At 28.6% G+C, this 15348-nt stretch overlaps 1 protein-coding gene across 4 annotated transcripts in view; it reads right to left on the reverse strand.

Annotated features, from left to right (window-relative positions):
- Positions 1-8063: 8063 nt before the first annotated feature.
- LOC106092151 (synaptotagmin 1) overlaps positions 8064-15348 on the reverse strand; it is a 116536-nt gene continuing 109251 nt past the window's right edge. For all 4 annotated transcript variants that reach the window (XM_059364637.1, XM_059364635.1, XM_059364636.1 and 1 more), the window contains exons 9-10: positions 9714-10173; positions 8064-9544 (exon numbers count right to left, since the gene is read on the reverse strand). In XM_059364637.1, coding sequence (XP_059220620.1) covers positions 9967-10173 — 207 coding nt within the window. In that variant the 3' untranslated portion in view covers positions 8064-9544; positions 9714-9966. The remainder of the gene's footprint in view (positions 9545-9713; positions 10174-15348) is intronic.

Consider the following 15348-nt stretch of genomic DNA (forward strand, 5'->3'; position numbering starts at 1 on the left):
TTTTTGTATGCTAATATTTATTATTATAATATTTTTGTATTTTTTTTTTTTTAATAATATGCATATAATATAAATAAGTAAGTAATAACTATTATTGTTCTTAATAATCTCTTTAAATGGTTTTTACGATTTTTTTTCTCATTTTTTTGATATAGTATATGTATATATTTTTTTTCGTCTATATGTGTGTAGTGGAAATTATATAATTCAATTGGTAAGTTTGTTAAGACAAAAAAATCAATAAAAATTGTATTCAATTTATTTAAATATACATTAAATACTTTGGAATAATGGAATATTTTAAAACATTTTTTGTTTCTTAACACAAAAGGAAAGAAAAATGAAAATTATTCTGTAGGTATTAAAAATAAAACCAATTAATATGAAGTAAGGATAAATAAACCAAAAACAAAATAAAATGCAATTGAATAAACCAAAAACAAAATATAATAAAATAAAATAAATTAAAGTAAATAAAATAAAATAAACTAAAGTTAAATAAAATAAAACTAAAAAGCCAAAAACAAAATAAAATAAAATAAAATAAAGTAAAATAAAATAAAATAAACTAAAGTAAAATAAAATAAAATTAAATAAAGTAAAATAAAATAAACTAAAGTTAAATAAAATAAAACAAAGAAAAAAATTAAATAAATGAAGTAAACAGACATAAAATAAATTTAAAAAATAATAAAATAGGAAAAATAAAATAAATTAAAGTAAAATAAAATAAAACAAACAAAAAAAAAATAAAATAAATAATGTTAAGTGATATAAAATAAATTTTAAAAATAATAAAATAGGAAAAATAAAATAAAATAATATAAAATAAAAAAAAAAAAAAAATTAAAAGAAAAAATTAAATAAAATTGATAAATATATGAAGTTAAGGGATATAAAAAAATTTTAAAAATAATGAAATAGGATAAGAATTTAAATGAAAGAAATTTAATTAAAGAATTTATATTTTTTATTATTACTGTAATTTATTTTTTTAGTTTTTTAATTTTTTTTGTTTCATTAAATTTTTTAATTTTATATTTCTAAATTTTATTATTTATTATTCATTATTATATTTTATGTATCTTTTTATATTGTTTCACTTTATTTTTTTAGCTTGATAATTATTTTGATTAAAAAAATCATTAGAATTATAGGAAAAAGTTCAGCAAAAGTTTTGTTATTTTAATATTGGTTTGAAAAATATATAATTTACTAAACTTAGACATCGAAATTAATTTTTATTACTGATTCTTAAACGAAATTTACGTTGAATATTTTTGCATTCAATTTAGTTGAATGAATATGCATTTTTCTATGAAAAAAATTACCTAGATTGCATTAAGTTTAAAACTTGGAAAAAGTAAATTGAGAATTTTGTTTTCCAAATTATTATTTTTTAATACTAATTCCATTCTGCGAGTAATAAATTTAAGTAAAAAGCTGCTTAAAACAAAAACGAAATTGCTCTTTATCAGCCCACTGTGAAAAAACCAGAATATTCTCTCAGGAAAAAACAATAAGTGATAATCAAAATCAATCAATGCTCACTATAATGGTTCCAAAATTGAAAATTAACCCCACTGTACGGGAGTCAAGGCCTACGCTAGGCTTTTTTATCCTATTGTGCAGAAAAACAAGTAATTGCTCTCAGCAAAGTAAGTTAAATGACGATCAAAATAAATCAATGCACAAAATTCTTCTTCTAAAATTCACAGACCAGCAATATTTTTAACCCACTGTACAGAATTCAAGCCATTCGCTAGGTTTGCGAAAGTAAACCGACGAGTCTAAAACACACACAGTTTGAGGACCGTGAGGAGAAAACCTTTGATAAAATTGGTTTTTATATTGTAAGAAGCAAAAAAAAAACCTGAGACAAACGAATTTCCACATAGAGGCTTCTGGGTTGCATATGTCAGTATTGCGCCTGCAACCCATATATTTTATAGCTTAGCATAGGTTTTTGTACAAGCATCTTCTACTGTACATAAGGGAAACAGGAAAATTACCCAAACGACGCTTAATGTGAAACGTTCAGTTCGGAGGCCTTAGCGAAAGGGTGAAATAATATATCAAATGAGCTTAACAAGCAGAGTTGATAATTCCCATTGATATGCGATAGAAGGCCCTATTTAGACTGAAAACAAAAGATTAGGATATGATGCCGCAGACTATAAAAATTTGACTTTTAACTATCTAAAGTTGGTATGGATAACCATATTATAACCATTGCGTCCATTTTTCATTATGATAAGCTAAAGCCTCTGGTGGAAGATTCGCTACCAACTCAGCCAATAGGGCTTTTAATTACTTTTTGGTTAAGAAAAACGGGAATTACTTACCATTAAACTTCATTTCATACAAGGTATGCAAGTAATCGAATGCTAAGCTTAGAAAGGCTTAGTATGCGTAAAGAAATATATACCGAGTTTAGAAATCAATATTACGAAACATACAAAAGCAAGTCTCGAATATGGAAACCATTTCAAATATTAATTTATTGCTTTGTTTTGTTGTACATTTGGAAGATGTGATATCCTAGGAGATCAGGGTGATGATGCCAATTAAAAAGCTATTAAAGGTTTTTTGAAAAATGCTTTACATCTACATCATTAGTTCCATAATGAATGTTGAAGAATAACACCGGTATTCACAAAACTTGATGTAGACTGGTAATAGTTTAATTTGCCAGATCTCCTTTATTGAACTGTCACATAAACCTATTTTAAGGCTTTATTAAGTTTTGGGAATTAGGCCGCAAATCTTGCAATGCTGAAGTAAACGGCCTTTTTCACAAAACTTAATGTAGATTTGAAATAGGTTTATTTGACAGTTTTCCTCAAAAGAACTGTCAAATAAACCTATTTCAAATCTGCATAAGTTTTGTGAAAAAGGCCGTAAATGTTGGAATGTTTTGAATATAGGAACAAAGATTTAAAAGTAGGAAGAACCTCAAAGTTGAAGATTTTATGCCAATACTTTTTCATAAAATTACTGTTGAATATTTGGAAACAATACAGAAGAAATATAGAAATCTTAATTTTGCTCTTTTGGCAAACATTAGATGTAGTGTTACATCTATTGTAGTTGTATTCAAATGTTCCAAACATTATTTTTGACTTTTTGAGTTAAAGATGCTTTGTGATATTCTAAACCAAGATCATTCAGAACTTTTCCTTGGATTTCTTGTTTCTCCTATTGTTTACAGTTCGAAATCGGACTTTTAGTATTCGAGCGGAAATTTTCATATAAATTCTATCTAATTAAAGCTAACGAAAATGAAAATGCTATGCTTGCTAGTACTACATTACATGCCAAACCGATCAAACCTTGATCAAAATATTCAAAAGAGGGTGGTTTTGTTTTTATTTTTCAGACTAAACATAGTTTATTTGGAGCCAATTGTTATTTTATTACAACAATCATTTGTTTTGTTAAATTAATTAAATTGTCTAAGCTTATATAGTTATATATGTATATATATTTATATTCCAATACTCATACAGCTTCCTTAGGCAAATAAAATTGCAGGTGCTTTTCTTTTTCTAGGTTTATTTTTGAAGAATAAAAATAAGAGTTAAACTTTGAGGACTTTTGCCAAACAAATATATATAAAAAAAGATATGGAATACTTGGAGAAGAATTGGTTAAATATTTCTTCAGAGTAGGAAGAGAAATTAAAAAATCTGTAACCTGTTTTTCAATCTTTAAGTGGTTTTATTTTAGAAAATTTCAATGCACTTATAAGGTGAGTTAGTTAACATTATCTAGTATCTTTGTAATTAGTCAATATAATGTATCCATGAATTTAGAGTACAACTTTTTTACTTAAAACGAACTCACAAAGGCTACAAGTCTCAGTTTCCTTGGCTGATATACCAATCCAACTGATTTGAGACACAAAACAATGGAATTGAATTATTAAAGCTAATGAAATGCCTTTTAATGACTCATAGATCACTGGTGGGTGGGTGATTGTTAATAAAAGTCATACTTTCGATTATTCTACAACAACATGCATTGAACAAAGCAGTTATTCTCTTCCACATATATGGTTCAAACCGAATAATCTTCAACATTGCATTGTTATAAGGGAAGTAGTTTCAGATCGCAGATCATAGTTTTTAAAAGCAAAACATCTTTAAAATCTTTGAAAGCTGTGAATTTTCTATTCCAAGTATTCTATAATATTCAAAAAGATAATTTAAAAACAAATTATAGTTGAATAAATTAAATTTCTGATAATTTCATTTTGTATTTCTTTTTGATTGAAATTAAAATTAATAATAATAATTTTCAATTACAATATGTATAATTTCCTTGCCAAATCACTGGTTAAAGTTAAACTTTGTGGTATTTGCTTTTAGTTGTAATTATCATTTTTGTTTCAAAGGAATTTCATTTTGTTTGTGTTTGCTGTAGAGAAAGAGATTTTTTTTGTTAATTTTTGTTTTTTATTTATATATATAGAGTTGGTTGTATTTATTTGTATATATATATATATAATATATGTAAGTGTTATGTATTTTTGTTGTTTCATTTAATAATTTTGTTTTGTTTTAAGTGTTTTTTTTTTGTATGTTTGCTAAATAATCTCTTTTTGTTTTCTTTTCTCTTGAGGGGGTTTATTTTTTCTTCTTCATTAAAATAGTATAATGTACATAACAGTTTTCTTTGCGGGGGTTTCTGTTTAGATAGTCTTCATAGTCCATGCTTAAGGTCCGTCTGTCCTAGTGTACGATTTTTTGTGTGTGTATTGTGTTTTTGCTTCTTTTATATCTTGCAATTTCTTTTTGTTTTCTTCTTTCGTTCTAATTTAACACGATTTATTTGTTGCTGGCATATCATTCGTTTATTCTTATGATTTTCTTGTTTTTAACATTGTAACAGTAGTAACATTGGTTTTTATCCATTTGAAAATTATAAACAGACTAAGTATAATTAAAAAGTAGTGTAACTGAATTTCAAACTAAACATTGTTTATTTTTTTCTTTTTTTTATGCTATTTAATCATATATATATATATATATATGTATATTCATTCGTTTTTATTTATTTTTGTTTTTAATAATAAATAATAAGACATATTATTTATATATGTTAACGTTTTTTTTTTGGATTTTTTTGTATATTTTTTAAATTTGTTTTTGTTTGAAAGGTAAGTTCTTTTTGGTTTGACTAAAATTTAACAACTTTGAAATTGATTTTTCAATATAGACTTTGTTAATGATAATAATAATAATCATAATAATTTTTCAATAGAATTTCTTCTTTAGTTCTTTTTTGTTATAGCTTAGTTTTTGTTTTACAATAATAGAGATCTTTAAAGGAAAAGCTTTTTGTATTTACTTAAATTTTTTTCAGATATTTGTTTTGTCATATATTTTCACAAGAGAGGTAAAGAAGACCAACATCAAGGGTTGGGCAAGCAAGGCAACCATAACGAAAATATTTCCAAAAATGTCAGCATTGAGCTAAAGTAAAGATAAATAGTACAAAAATATACAATTTACAAAAAAAAAATATGAATAAAGTAAAAAAAAAACTAAATTAAATAATAAAAATAAAATAAATTAAAAAAAATTAAATAAAATAAAATTAAATAAAATAGGATAAATAAAATAAAATAAAATAAAATAAAATAAAATAAAATAAAATAAAATAAAATAAAATAAAATAAAATAAAATAAAATAAAATAAAATAAAATAAAATAAAATAAAATAAAATAAAATAAAATAAAATAAAATAAAATAAAATAAAATAAAATAAAATAAAATAAAATAAAATAAAATAAAATAAAATAAAATAAAATAAAATAAAATAAAATAAAATAAAATAAAATAAAATAAAATAAAATAAAATAAAATAAAACAAAATAAAATAAAATAAAATAAAGGTAAATAAAATAAAATAAAACAATACAAAATAAAATAATAATAAAACAAGATTAGAAATAAAAATAAATTAAATTAAGAAAATAAATAAACTTAAAAAAATTATACAAATTAAACATAAAATGTCATAACAAAAAAGAACAAAACAACATGAAACGAAATCGAATATTAAATAATGTTTTAAAAAAAAATTTTAATAAAAAATAAAAAAAAAAATATTTTATAGATAAATCAATAAAAATAAAAAAAAAATATTATTTTTGTTTTCCAATTTAATTTTATTTAAATTTTTTTTTCACAAATTTTTAAGAGAATGTTAAGATAAAAAATATTATTTATTATTATTTTTGTTTTCTTTATTTTGCGATTATCATTTAAATTCATAATTTCATATTAAGTTCATTATATTGGATTCAGTACTTTAAATATTTAAAATGTATTAAGATACAATCGAAACCGTAAAAGTGCTAACGCTAAAAATACATGAAGTCGGTTCCACTTATCCGTAATTTTCAGTTAAGCGTAGTTCGGATAAGTGCAATAAGTTTCCAGTTAACCGAGCGAATTTTCATGTCAACGCATTAATTGTGTATGAAATAACTTGAGTTGAAGAAGAGCAATGCTCACCAGCAATCTTTAAAAGTCACAGACAAAGTCATAAATGATACATCACAATCAGTGTTGCCATTTTTTGTAGGTTCCTACCAAAATTGGTAGGTTTTTATTCAATTGGTAGGATGATCTCAATTTTTGGTGGGTTTTTTCAATATATACCAAGTTAATTACTGAAAAAATCACCAGGGATTAACTCAAAATTATTTCTCTTCATGTAGTTTCTGTGTATTCGTTTGTAGTTTCTGTATATTCGTTAAGATTTGAGAATAAAACCACGGATGTCCAGGGGCCAAATATTGTTACAAGGGGTCTCACTGCTTCAAATTTCAAGAAAAAAGCGCAAGTTATGATATTGACTGTAACTGGTACGAGTGTTCAGGGATCTTTTCCAATTTGTGTAAATAACGTGGCCTTTGTGCTTTCAATGCCTTTAATGGGTAAACAAGGTTATATGGTCGCTGCATATCAATATGGTTAGATTTGATTCATACTCAGACATTGAAGAATCCATGCAGCTCATTGTAAAAATGGGTGGTAAAAGCGCATTTCTGGACCCAAACTCTTAAATCGGGAGATCGCTTTATCCAAATTCGGATTTTTATGAAGTCTTGATTTCTTATTGGAGATGGGTATAAAGGGCGCTATATCAAGAGAAGGCCACCGTAGCGTAGAGGTTAGCATGTCCGCCTATGACGTTGAAGGCCTGGATTCGAATCCTGGCAGTACCATCAGAAAATTTTTCAGTGGTGGTTATTCCCTCCTAATGTTGGCGACATTTGTGAGGTACTTTGCCTTGTAAAAACTTCTCCCCAAAAAGGTGTCGCTCTGCGGCACGCCGTTCCGTTATCATTGAGTTTAAAATTGAATCGAACAGCACTCATTGATTTGTGAGAAGTTTGCCCCAGTTCCTTAATGGAATGTTTATGGGCAAATGTGCATTTGCATATCACGATATAGGCCATCTTTGAACTTTAGGCTGTAGAGTGATTTCAACAAACAGACGGAAGAACATGTCTAGAGGATCTATGAATATAACGACCGTATGTATGTACACTTTGTAGAGTTGAAAGTGTATAATTTTATGTGTAGCAAATGGCATGGAAAAATAGGCAACTTTTCGGTGGTGGTATATAAAAAAACATATGCCATATTTTGGTTTGTAGAACACTTGGTAGGTTTTGGTCGGGTTTGATAGGATTTTTCTTAAATTTTGGAAGGAGCTTATTTTGTTGAGTGGCAAAATTGATCAGAATTTTATTTTTAAACTTCATACGAATTTCCATAGAAATAACTTTTTCACTTATGCGATTTCAGTATCATATAAAAACAGAATTTGTGGTGTGACAACTTTTTCAGTTAAGCGGTATTTGCAGTTATGCGATTTTCACTTATGCGTAAGTGGGATTTTTCACCAAAGCGTATTACAGTTATGCGGTTTCGATTTTATATCTTTGAAAATGTAGAAAAAGCTAAATATATTCAAAAAACATAAATATTTTATAAATTTTTTTTTTCAATTTGAGATAATTTTATATAATATTTTAATTTATTTATTTATTGATTTAAGGATCAAATTATAAAAAAATATTTAAAATCAACAATAGTAAATCTCTAATAAATTTGAAATAGTAATTTTTTCCTCAAATGTTAACTCAAAAAATAAATAAATAAAATAATAAAAAAATCATTTAAATAAATTTTCGAAATAATTTAGAAAATCTACTTTTCTTTTAAATGTTAACTCAAAAGCCGTTTTTTGAGATTATATTCGTTCAAGTGCGGTTACCTTGCTTCCGAATTTCTTTTGTTTTAGTTATTTTTTGTTTTCTTAATAAATTTTCTCGGAAAATATTGTCTCTGAATTGCGCGCAGACACATGGGGGTCTGTGAGTTTTTAGTTTGTTCTAAATTTTTCATAAAAAAATGTCTTTTACAAAAGAAAATGATGTATGAAAAAATGCATAATAAAAGCAGAATTGGAATGAAGTTTAGAATGAAATCGGGTGACACTAGCAAAACGGGATGATTGGGCAATGAAAATATTATTCGGAATTAATAAACTAAAATTTTTATTAAAAAAATTTTAATTTTTTTGCAAACTGTTCTCTTATTACAACCAGTGAATAGGGGAATTGGTATATAGCAGCTCATTAAGATAGCTCATTCTCCCCTGAATTGTTCTTGCCCATGCTTGGAAAAAAGCAGACGTGAAGAATTTAAAAATCTGTTCCTCAAAAAGAATTTTATGTCTTACTCTGCTGTAAGGACCATTGAATAGCCGAAAAGGGAATACGATTTCACTTTGCTATATCCCTCAAATGTTTGTATATATGCGATTTTTGTAAAATTTTAAATGTAATAAACAACATTTCTTACAATTTTCATAAATTATCTATGCAAATATTGAGGAGATTGTAAACGCCCATTAACTTTTTAAACGCCCATTTATGTCCGTTATCGCTTTTGTCACCAATTTATGCCTTGTTCCATGTGTGGTATGTGTGTGTGTGTGTGTGACATGAGCTTCTAGTTTTTTATGCACACTTGATTGTATTTTATCGTTTATTTATGATTCGCTTCTTCTTAAATGGCCAACTTGGATATTATTTGTGGTTTTTATTATTATTCTTGGGTTTTCCTGTCTTTTTTTTTTGAAAATTTTAAACTATTTTTTTTTAACATTCTTTGGTTTCGGTAGTTATTGTTATTATATTATATGTAGTATGGTTGTATATGCTAATGATACATATGGGGTTAGGAATTTGGGGGTGGTGGTGGTGTTGAAAAGAAGAATTTCTTCTCCATTATCAATACATTTTATATGGTTTTATATTCCTTGCTGTTTTGTTCAATGAAAATTATAACTTTAAACTACTTAACAACGACGGTGAACGATGATGGCTTTGTTGTTGATTTATTCGTTATTTTGTTGTCCTGTGTGTGTGTGTGGAATTTTCTTGATGGCGGCTGAGGTTGTTTTTCCATGTTCTTCATGTTGATGATAAAGGCGCGAAAAGGTTCACTTGAAATCCTTGAAGTAGAAAATTGGTTTAAGCGAGTTCTTTACATTTAAACGACCTTAAGAGGTTGGGGGACTCTAAACCGTAAAGGTGAGAGACCCTCAAAAATGCTTTACCCATTCGTTATATGATTTTCGGTATTTTTCATATTGCGGAATTGTCCCTTAATGTAATGCTTACTTGTTCTTTATTTTCGCTCATAGTCGTAGTCATATAGTTTGTGTTGCTGTTATTTTGGATTTGTTGTTGTTTTTGTGATCTTCCATTTCCGTTTCCTTTGTGGTTTGTTGCTTGTCGTTTTGCTTGCTTGCATTAAGCGTTTTGAGAGATGATACATATATATATTTTTTTTTTTGAGAAATGATGACTCGATATTCAGCTGCTGGTTATGATTGATGATGGATCAGAACGTATCCCTTTATTTGTATGCAATTTACTTCATATTCTTAAGAATTTCATCTGTTTCCTCGGGATCTTTGAGGGTATGCCATTGGGCTATAGGTCGTCGTGGTGAAGCCAACATATCTGACCAATGCCTCAATTCAGTGCCCGTAGCCATGCATCCCAATATACAGCGTCCAATGGGCTCAGAAGTACCGATACGATCGTAATCCACAACAGTAATAACCAGACAGATTTTCTTATGGATGTTTCAATGATAGTTAGACAACAACACACATGATGATGAATAATTTATTTGTTTCATGATCGAAAATGGAATTTCAAGCACATACGCATATTTGGAGAGAGAGACACAAAAAAAGCGGGGGGAGTAGAAAAAAGAAAATACAATATTAGTCAAATGGTATTAGTAGTTACAAAAATTTCAACATTTTTTTTTGTAGCTTGTTGTTGGTAAGTAGAGAAGATATGTTTTTAGGTTTTTGGTCATGTATCATCTCTTTTGGTTAGCGGTTTTTTTTTTTTGAAAAAGAAGTCTGTTATTCGGGCGAAGGAAGATTTTTGGAAGACTCGGTCAAGAGTCATTTTGGTGTTGGTGGTTTTGAGTATCTTTCTTCAAACATTATGTTCGAGTAATGAAGGCAGTTGTATTTTATATTGTCGAAGTGATGTTATTCAAAAGTCGTAGAAGACATATTTAAGGGTTAAATGCTAGATGTTGTTTTAGTTTAATATTTGTTTTGGTTGAATTATTTCGGAGTTGGTGTCATACATACTCGGGAGTTGGTGCCAAAGTTTTTATTTTTTCTTTTCAAACACTTAATATAAGGCGTTGGGGTAAAATATTTACAACATAAAATTAATGAGCACATGAGAGAGGTAAGTTGGAATAAAAACCTTAAAAGCAACAAATGTTTTTTGGGGTTTTGAAAGAAATAACTACTTTTGATTTTCTAAAACGACAACATTAAAATTATTTGGATTAGTTAGTGTATGGAATTAATCACATGTTTTACATCATATTTACAATAGCTTGATCTTTTTTTTAGAATATAAAATTATTAAAAGATCTTATTTAAAAATAACAAAAAAAAATTATAAATTCAAAAATAAATGCAATCACTAAATTCATCCTACACAGAAAAAAAATGAAAATCGGTTTCAATCACGAAATTATTTGATCCAATTAATTTTTTAGTATGGCAGCTATATCCAAATCTGGACCGTTGAAGAAGGATGTCGAAGGGCCTCACACAACTCACTGTCCCAAAGATCGGCAAAATCGGACAATAAAAGTGGCGTTTGTGGGCCAAAGAACTTAAATCGAGAGATCGGTCTATATGACAGCTATATCCAAATATGGACCGATCTGAGCCATATTCAACAGACAGACGGACGGGCATGGCTAGATCGTCTCAGATTTTTCCGCTGTTCAAGAATATATATATACTTTATAGGTTGGGAAATGGATATTTCGATGTGTTGCAAACGGAATGACAAAATGAATTTACCCCCATCCTTGGGTGGTGGGTATAAAAATGGAAAATTCAATTAAAAAATTGTTGAAGTTTTCAATTAATTTTTAGTTTATCCAATTAAAAATGTTTCCTTTTTTTATAATATTTAATACACGAATGGTGTGTACCGGGAACAAGAACTTAAGATGCGTTTCTTGGGCAAAGGTCCTTGAGCACCCATATAAAAGGAAAACTCCCCTGCTACTAAAGCATCATACTTGCAAATTGTTTAAGATCCGATTGAAAAATGAATTGAATCAATTAATTATACCCTACATCACTAATGAGGTACAGCGTATTATAACTTAGCGAATTAGTTTGTGACACCCTAAAGAAAGAGAGATAGACCCATTGATAAGCATACCGATCGACTCAGAAACACTTTCTGATTCGATTTAGCTATGTCCGTTTGTCTGTCTGCCTGTGTTTCTGTCCGTCTGTCCATGTTAATATGTGTACAAACTACAGGTCGCAATTTTCATCCGATCATCTTAAAATTTGGTATGGGCATGCAATACGGCAATAAAATGGTCATTTATTAACCGATTCTCTCGAAATTTGGCAGGAAAGATTTTTTTATGACTCCCGACATACGAAAGAATTTCATCGAAATCGGTTCATATTTGGATATAGCTCCCATATATATGTAATGGTCATTTGTTAACCGATTCTCTTGAAATTTGACATGAAGGATTTTCTCTTCACTCGAAGTTACTTGTGAATTTCAGATCCTTTGTGGTTGTAAATGGGCGCAATCAGTCCATGTTTTGATATAGTAGCCATATAAACCAATCTTGGGTCTTGACTTTTTAAGCTTTTAGAGGACCAAATTCTTATTCGATTTGGCTGAAATTTTGTACTTGAGGTTTTGGTATTACTTTCAACAATTATGCTATGTATGGTTTAAATCGGTTCATAATCTGATAAAGCTGCCATATAAACCGATCTCCCGATTAGACCTCTTGGGCTTCTAGAAGGCGAAATTCATATCCAATTTGTGTGAAATTTTGAATATATCGTTTTGGTATTTGAATTTCTGAGCCACTGGAGGGCGCAATTATAACTCGATTTGCTGAAATTTTGAAAGTGGTGTTTCTCTATGACGTCTAACAGCTATAACAAGAACATATCGGTCAATAACTTGATATAGTTCATATATATTTGAAAAAGTCATTCCAATAACTTGAAAAATGGGATGCATGGTGGAGTGTCTGTAAGATTCAGCCCGGCCGAACTCAGCACTCTTTTACTTGTTTTAACAAGCAAATTTCATAAGGATACCTAATTCGAGTTCGAATTTTTTCTAAGTTAGCTCTATACTTGGATATTTTTCTACTCATACTTCCTTAATGGTATAATAGACCTTTTTGGAAACCGTGTTTAGTGAAGATGTCATAATTTCGTATTAAACAAATATACTTTTATTTATTTATTTATTTCATTTCATGCAATGCGAAGCCATCAGGCCTATAAATAATCACACTATGCATAAGACGTACTTTTACTAACATAAGTTAAAAAACTACTCAATTCGTTGAGTCTATATCTTTTCTTTGGCCAATAAAGACCGTATATGGTGTGAGTGTTGGAATCAAAGGTGTACTTTAGGAGTTATATCGAAATCGAAAAACAAATTGGGGCTGCTGGGGATCCAAGGGTGGAAAATAGGTTTTTTATAAATGGTAAGCTCACACGCATTATTGTGATATCGCCATAGCTTGAATACTTAAAAATAAAAATGAAAAAAGTACAAAAATTAAAAAAAAAAAACAAGTAAAAAGGCATTTGGATACCCACCCACCACGGGTATATATAAATATAAATCCTCGGGTATATATATAAATCCCATTTCGTCACAATCCAGTGAAAATTGGATAACTTAAGCACCCAAATTCGACACGGAAATTGAGTGGTCTAACATATATGTCACTATTCAATTTTGTAGAACAAACTATTGGTCTTTTTGGTAGATATGTGCAATTATATACCGATCTGGACCATATAAAGGTCGGATAACGTAAGGCTCAGAAAAACTCACTGTTTAAAATTTCAGCAAAATCGGATAATAAATAAAGCTTTTAAGGGCTTCAGACCCTTTATCGGCAGATCGGTATATATGACAGCTATATCTAAATATAGCCCGATCTGTACCATATTATCGGGAGATCGGTCTATATGGCAGCTATATCTAAATATAGTCTGATCCAAACCATATTTAGGTCAGATATCGGGAGGCTTAAAATAACCCACTGTATTGAAATTCAGCGAAATCGGGTAATTAATAAAGCTTTTATGGGCTTCAGACCCTTTATCGGCAGATCGGTCTATATGGCAGCTATATCTAAATATAGTCCGATCTGAACCATATTTAGGTCACTTGTAGGGAGGCTTAAAATAACCCACTGTTGCAAATTTCAGCAAAATCGGGTAATAAATAAAGCTTTTATGGCTTCGGACCCTTTATCAGGAGATCGGTCTATATGGCAGCTTTATCTAAATATGAACCGATCTAATCCATCAGCTGCGGACCCTTTATCGGGAGATAGGTATATATGGCAGCTATATCTAAATATTGTCCGATCTGAACCATATTTAGGTCACTTGTCGGGAGGCTTAAAATATCCCACTGTTTTAAATTTCAACGAAATCGGGTAATAAATAAAGCTTTTATGGGCTTCAGACTCTTTATCTATATCTAAATATAGTCCGATCTGAACAATATTTTGGTCAATTGTCGGGAAGCCTTAATCTACTCACTGTTTCAAATATCAGCAAAATGGGATGAACAATAAAGTTTTTATGGGCATTAGATCCTTTATCGAAAAATCGGTCTATATAGCAGCTATATCCAAATATGGTCCGATTTGGCCCTGTGCCAAATTTCAGCTCAATATTTAAATTTTTGAGGGTTCTAGGGTGATTACAACAGACGGACGGACAGACACACGGACAAAGTTAAATCGTTTTAGAATTTTAGGACGATCCGAAATATATATACTTTGTAGGGTCGGAAATTGATATGAGGATGTATTGCAAACGGGATGACTAAATATGAATATACCCCCTACCCTACGGTGGTGGGTATAAAAATCCTTAAAAAAATTCGTTATTAAAAAATAATAAATAAATTCTTAAAATTTCTTAAAATTGAAAAAACAAAAACATTATTGAAAATCAAATTTAGAAACACACAAAAAAAATTTATTTTGCGTTGGTTTTTGACCGTCCTTTTGATATGTCCTGTCCTGTGATATTCTCCTTGAATTGTAGCATACTCGCAACTTGTCCCTTAATGTTTTAGCCAGAAATCAATTGTTATTGGACAAACTATTCAATTCAGTTGTTGTTTAGTAAACATTTTCAAGTTATAAATTTTAATTTTAAAAAAGAAAAACTTACGTTTGTTGTCATTCTCAATAAACTTTGCTGAAAATAAACATTTGTTGGTTTTTGGGGTTTTTTTTTTGTGGTTGCAGATGAGTTCAAAAATTAACAGATGACAATAGTTGAGGACAAAAATACAAATGAACTTAAAAATGTGTTTAAAGGAAGGAAAGAAAATAAAATATAAGCTTTTTCTTTACTACTAAGGGCGTTGGTTATTCCTTTAGACAGCCATGTTTTATGCGGGTATTGCTGTATGGTAACGTACATACAAACAAATGTGAGGCTTATACACATACATAACTATTTATAGTGTTACATAAGTTGATATGTATATAGGCTTGACATTGAATGATACAGTGTATGGGTGAAAGTTGTTAAATTGATATGGGTGTGAATGTTGGCAGTGAGTGTTAAACTTTCATCTACTTTCATATGCAGAAGTGATAGTCATTTAAGAGGGAGAAGAATGTGTTGTAAAGTTATGATTTTCTGATTTTCTTTTTGAGAAT

This window comes from Stomoxys calcitrans, chromosome 3 (assembly GCF_963082655.1).
Source record: "Stomoxys calcitrans chromosome 3, idStoCalc2.1, whole genome shotgun sequence".
NCBI classification, from domain to species: Eukaryota; Metazoa; Arthropoda; class Insecta; order Diptera; family Muscidae; genus Stomoxys; species Stomoxys calcitrans.